Source organism: Limulus polyphemus, unplaced genomic scaffold (assembly GCF_000517525.1).
Source record: "Limulus polyphemus unplaced genomic scaffold, Limulus_polyphemus-2.1.2 Scaffold375, whole genome shotgun sequence".
Classification (NCBI taxonomy): Eukaryota; Metazoa; Arthropoda; class Merostomata; order Xiphosura; family Limulidae; genus Limulus; species Limulus polyphemus.
Genome location: NW_013665985.1, coordinates 471642 through 478628, shown reverse-complemented (window position 1 = coordinate 478628; position 6987 = coordinate 471642). Strand labels below are relative to the sequence as shown.

The 6987-nt window shown below is 30.3% G+C and overlaps 1 protein-coding gene across 1 annotated transcript in view; it reads left to right on the top strand.

The window, feature by feature from the left end:
• LOC106457804 (nucleolar GTP-binding protein 2-like) overlaps positions 1-6987 on the top strand; it is a 66016-nt gene that overhangs the window by 49767 nt on the left and 9262 nt on the right. Inside the window, exons 9-12 of the mRNA XM_013917255.2 lie at positions 1604-1732; positions 1991-2095; positions 4785-4943; positions 5157-5252. Coding sequence (XP_013772709.1) covers positions 1604-1732; positions 1991-2095; positions 4785-4943; positions 5157-5252 — 489 coding nt within the window. The remainder of the gene's footprint in view (positions 1-1603; positions 1733-1990; positions 2096-4784; positions 4944-5156; positions 5253-6987) is intronic.

The window sequence follows — 6987 nt, the reverse complement described above, 5'->3', positions numbered from 1 at the left end:
TTATTGGCATAAATTCATGAAATAGTAGTTCATTAAAATTTCGAATGTGAGTCAACAAACGAGATGACATGGCCTTTCACCCATGACCTGTCTCGAAATGGTTAATAAACACTATTTAGTGTTTTGGTTTTTATACATTTCTCTTCATGTAGTACTTGGGTATATTTTTGTTTAATTATGTAATGCTTCTTATAAAGTGTGTAGTGCCTTGCAAATTCCATCTTTTGTTACTACACATTCTGATATATTTGTTTTGAGTTATTACTGCTGCATTCTAATATCTGAGGTTTTGTATGTGTAGTATGCATATACCACGTCTTATTTTTCTATAATATATATATTTAATGTCTACAAAAGTTCTGATGCAGAACATCTCAAATCTGTCAAGATTTTGATTTTTAAATTCAGCCTGAGGCATTACTTTCTGTAGCAGCTCTGACCATGAAAGGTATCTACTGTATCATTTAACAGTTATACCATACTTTACCATGTTTACAGAGGACTGCTGTATGACTGTCACATGGAGCAGAGATACTTCCAGATTTTTGTGATCCAGTTTTCTGATTGGTCAGCTGCACAGAGAATAAGAATGTATTTTGAATGCAGTTTGGTTCTTTTAAGGAATTTTAAAGCATCCCAAGACTTGCTAGTGAAGTCTGATCCATGTTTTTGTCCCTGCTGATTAAGTGTGCTTCATCTTCAATTTAATTTATAATACTACTTTTCCTTTCACTTGCATTTATTTTACATTTCAACTTCAATATTCACCAATAGTTTGACCACATAATAGCCAGTCAGCATTTATTATTCAGCTGTCTTGATAAAAACACTGTGTATTTGTCTGTCTTCACACTAATTATTATATTTTTCATTCCACTTATAACAGATTACTATACCTGTACTTGTTGCAGAAATGAGATAACTCTGTACTATGTTTGTCCTTGATATTACTACATGTACTTTCCACATCTTACTACAGTATCCTGATATGTTTATATTTGAGTGTTTAATACTCTTAATAAACTTTAGTAACCTGATTCATGTATTTCTCTTTTTGATGAGTTTATATATTTATGTTAATGTTTAGTATTCTGGAGCTTATGTGTTTCTGTAGATATTACTATACAGGTAGGGGCCACAAATTTGAAAAACCTAGAAATGTCGGAGAAACTGAAATAAAGCAAAAAAAATTTTGAACAAAAGTCAGGGAAAAATAGTATGAACATACAAAAACATGTTTTAACAAGTGTAAAGGAAACATAAGCCCACTGGCAATATTTTTGGGTTGTATTTCAATTCATATCACTGTACAGTTAAAAAAAGAAACTGTTCGGAAGTGTATTTAATCATGTTTTACAGTTATTTTTATTAGTTTTTATAGTCTTTGGTAATTCATAAAAGCTTATTTCAGCTACTAAAAATTGTGTTTGATAGTAATAGTTCTAAACAGATATTATAAGTGTGTGTGTGTGTGTGTGTGTGCTTGTTTGTTTTTCTTATTCATGTACATATTTAGAATTGCAATTGAGCAGCTTTGGACAGTACACATTCTATTTGGGTGCTAAATGAACTACCTTGTAATATTTCTTTTTTGTTTTTACAGCTTCATCAAGATAAAAAACAAATTAGTGTTGGCTTCATTGGTTACCCAAATGTTGGCAAAAGTTCCATTATTAATGCTGTGCGAGCCAAGAAAGTATGTAATGTTGCACCAATTGCTGGTGAAACAAAGGTATTGGAAATCTTTGTAACTTCTTAATGCTAAACTAAATTAATTTGTATGATTACATGGCTACTTTCCTCATTTTTGTTTTATCTATCAGAATTTTCAACATTAAATTAATTTATGTACTTTAATGAATGTAATACATATAAATGTATTACAAATAATGAAAATTAAGCTGTTTTGATTAGACAAGTTTTACTAAATTAACAAACCAAGTTTGTCATTCTTAAGCTGGAACTGAAAGGTTTTAATACTGTATACTAGGTATGGCAGTATATAACACTGATGAAAAGGATTTATTTAATTGATTGCCCCGGAGTGGTTTACCCATCTGATGATTCTGATACAGAAATAGTCCTGAAGGGTGTGGTGAGTACTTCAGCTTTCATTACATGAACAAAGTAGTGGTAGTAATTTTAAGAATAGTTAGCTTGTCTTATTATTACCAATATTCTTGTTAGAACCTGCATGAGAATTAAATTTACTTTGAGAAGTATTGTAGAGTGTGATAATTACCAAATGTTACATTTCAGGTGTGTTTTCCAGAAACACATCAGTGTAACTCAGACAAAAATTGTAAGTTAGAGTAGTCTACAAGCACTGGTCATAATTTATTGCCAAAATTATTTTGTCAAATTCGCTTTTCTTAGTAACAGTGATTTTTGCCACTTATAAGCATTTTTATATGTAACTTAATTATTCCATTATTTTTAACTATAGCTGTGTCATCACTCTGTAGTTACATGTTTGTGACTGGTAAATATTCTGCTTCTGTTGTCTGAATGTGTTCCTGATAAGTTTGGCTGTATGGGATTATAAATCAGAACTTCTGATTCATTAGTTATAATGGCTGCTGTATTGTAATTTTGAATAATTACAAAAACTCTTCTATTTTTTTCTCATTTCTAGGGTGGCCAAGGATATGAAAAATATGGTTATCTATCTCTCTTTTAGCTTTTATAATTGTATAAATTATTATATTTGAAGGAAGGTTAGATCAATTATTGTTATACTTATGAAAAAAACATTAAACATTTTATTGTCTATTATAAAGTTGCAATGTTCTTATTTAGAGATCTCTTTTTTTTTAAGTACTATAGTCTGAAATAAGTATGTTCTGTAGTTATGCTTCCATCTTTAGTGTATTGAATTCTACATTAGACCTTGTGGCTCATTAGACCAGTGTAATATTCAGGACTCACTTCTTGGTTGAATTGATTATATTAAAACTGCTGTTGTGTTTTCAAGTTTCCTGGTAAGTTGAAGCACATGGAATTATACATCAAAACATCTGGTTCATTAGTCTTTTGTACTATCCAGGGCAGGGGTGGATTATATCCGGGTTGAGATCAATTACACTAAATTTACATCTGTGTCTTCAAGTGTCCTGACAAGGTGAAATATATAGTATTATGCATCAGAAGTTATGGTTCATTAGTCAAGTTTACTATCCAGAGCTTCAATGTTTATTGGTTGTATTCAAATCACAGTTGTATTATATAATTAGTTACGTTGACCATAATGTTTAGAAATTAAGAACACTATAAAACAAACAATACAGAATATGTTGTATTAAAACAATTTTAGAGCCTCACCACACCTGTACAGTCTGTGTCGCCATGTTTGGTTATTTTCTATCTGACAACCATACATTTTGGCAATGTGTGCAGTGTACTTTTCATCCTTTTTAAGGCTGTTATGACCAAAACTTGTCACTCCTCCCTGCATGCTTTCCATAATCCATCTAGTGTGCAAAGGTTTCCTACCACCTGTTTCAACAATACAACTGCACACAAATCCATAGGCACTGATTCTGGCAAGTTGACAAGTATGTCTTCATATAGAAAAGTGTGAATACCCAGTTCATTCTCCAGGTGCCTAAGGAATGTAATGGTTGAACATGAAGAATAACTGGAAGCTTTATCTTGTTGATCTCATTTCCAAATGGAGATACTTCATGATTATGTTGTGTACTGTTGTAAGTGACACATTGAAAGCTCTCACTAATGATCTTTGTGTCAGTTGTTTCTCTCCTGTTACAATATGTCACACTTTACTTACCATTGCTGAGGTACATATTGTTGCAGTTCTCTTTCTTTGTGGGCCTGGTGTCTTAAGTTGATACAGAATACATTGTTTTCCAATATCATTAAGTATGTGGGATAGATTCATCTTGGAAACTATAAATCCCCAATCTGAGCCATCTTTATCTGAGTGTGTGAATATTTTGTGTTGGAAAGGGATGTTACATATCCCATCCAAAAGTGATACATTTTAGCTGCCATCTCACTACTATTAAATAATGTTAAAATGTAGTTCTGATACTTTCACCATGGCTATATTGACTATGGTTGCTCTATAACTTGCTAATTTATATATTTAAGATAACTTTAATGTAACATACTCAACCCTCTGTACTGTAGTTGCATTTTCTAGCAATATTTTTTTTTCATCACTGTAAAAAATATATTTTAAGAAGTATTGCTAAGTGATGTGTATCATCAGTGGGTTTACTATTTTTACAGAAAAAATTAATTAAATTATGAGTTTATCAATGAATAGATTTAATTAGATAAATTAAAATTTTTCAGCTTTTCTTCAGGATGTTGAAGAAACTGGTTAAATTCAGAAAGTATTAAATAGTTCACCATTTATCTTACAGTACTGATACTTTTCATGAGCTTGCAGTATATACCTGCGTTTCTTTGAAATTAAAAATATATTCTTCTTAGAACAGTATATAAGTATAGTTAGTAAGTTACAATAAGTGTTAATGTATTTAGTACATTTGTTAGCCAAGCATTATATACACCAGATATTCTATATTTTCATACTCGTAGCTAAAAACTCCTTAATTCAACATATGAACTGTGTGTTTAAACTGTCATTAGTATTTTAGCCAAAATGCAAAAAATTCTGATCTGTTGAGTTCTGCCATACTATGTTTTGTTCTCTATCAAGCAATTGACGTATAAGGAAAATGGTTTTTGATGCTAGTTTTCCTACAGTTACAGAATTAAAAGTAGATTGCTGTAGATTTTTAACTTATTTCCTGCAGGTACGTGTAGAGAATATAAAAACTCCAGAGGATCATATTCCAGCAGTTCTAGAACGTGTGAAGAAGGAGTATTTACAAAAAAATTACAAAATTGAAGAATGGAATAATGCCGAAGACTTTCTTGAAAAACTTGCAAAAAGAACAGGAAAATTATTAAAAGTGAGCAATCCTTGGGACATGTTTACTATCTTTAATAAAACAAAAATTGCATATGTAATTTAAAAAGAGGGAGCTTCTCTTATATTTGTCAAACATATTAATTATTAAAGTTCTGTCAGAGCTGAAACTATTATTACATATATGTTTGCTATATGTATTGAAATAACATCAGAGTTAAATAATATTTACTAAATATGTGGAAATTATTTTCAGGGAGGACACCCTGATATTCATACAGTAGCCAAGATGATGTTAAATGATTGGCAGAGAGGAAAAATTCCATTTTTCACCAAACCACCATTGTTAGAGGTATTGATAGATACGTGTGTGGATTCAATGTTAAGTTTAGTTTTGAGTTATTAGTGCTTTTCTCTTAATCACATTTTCAACTTTAAAAAAAAAATTGAATGTCCAAATTATATTAGCACTATTTTTGGCAGTAATATATATATTTTTTTCAAATTATCTGCTATGGTGTAACTAATCAGTTCATACTTTTAACAACTTGCATGAAACCACAAGTATGATGTATGTCAGCCAGTTATAGAACATTATAAGATAACTAGTGAATAATTAACACTAACTATCTGTTGCTTAATAAATTATCAAAGTTTAAATAGTAGTACATAGATATTATATTAATGTCTAGTGGTCTAAGTGATGGATAAATTGTTTCAGGTGTATCTAGAATTGGTCTATTCGGTGAACAGGTTAATACTGGAGATAATAATGGCACCTCAGAGAGAGAACATAATAAACCCTTGGTAGTTACCTTGCCAAATATTAAAATTTATATTCAAGAAATTATTTAGATATTAGTAATAAGAAATAAATGAACCGAAGTTCAAGATGGTGACTAATATGGAACAAAATGAGAAAGCAATGTTAAAACACTATTGATAAATATAAAATAAGAATGGTTAAATTAACTGATTTAAAAGGAGAAAGAAAGAGGGGCAAAACTTAAAAATGTATAAAAAGAGTTGTATATTGTAAACAGTAAGTTGAATAATTTTGAATGGAAAGAAGGAAGTACTAATAGTGGGAGTTCTAGGAAGTAAAAATGGGTATTTGAAATGGCATTAAAGCAGCAACTCAGAGATAAATTAACTTGTGAAAAGCTATGATGAGTAAGTAGAGGACTATTTTCAAGTTGCCAAGAAGAAATTAGGAGCTTCACATGATAAGCCAAACCAGTTATATTAATGATAAAAACCAGTGGTGATAAAGTGAATGTCATGCAGCAATGTCAGCTCTGAAAAAGTACTGGCATTATCTTAATTCATGATGTAAGTTTTAAACATGACCCACCTTGTAACTTGTTTGCAATTTTTAAGGTGACACTAAATTAACTTATTAATGAGTTCTTTCATTCAAGAACTTAACAGGTAATTAGTTAATTAGGATATTTTTAATTGTATATTTTGAAATGATACTGACAAAGATCTTTTCTATGGAAACGTTTTTACATTCATTAGTTTTAGTGTTTTACATTTAGTTTAATTGTAGATGAGTGTTTTGTACTGATAAGTAGATTCACTATTGTTTTATGCCTGTTTTACAAAACAGTGTGAACAAAAATTGATTACAATGAGTTTTCCCATGTGACAAATATAAAGAAATGTATGAAGAATCAAGGAAATGGGGAAATGTGAAATTAGAAAAGTAAAATGCTTTTATAGAGATAAGATAAAGTCAAAGAAAGATTATATTAAAATAGTTTAGCATATTTTAAACGAGTTCACATGTGGGTAGAAATTAAACAACAACCATAACTACAGAAAAACAAGTTGATACAGGTTCTACAAAAATTAAAATTTGGGAAATATGCTGGCATAGATGATCTTCTTTCAGCATGTGCTCAGTCCCTGGGACTGACCTCATAACCATTTTGTGCTTGTTATAATTTTCGTGCTATAACTTTTAAATTAGTAAGTGAATGTTAACGAAACTTGGCAGATTATCAGTAAACATTACAATGCTTTTTAATAAGTCTTAAGGTTTGCAAAGCAATGTTTTTCTCATGCCGTTTTTTCTTTTCACA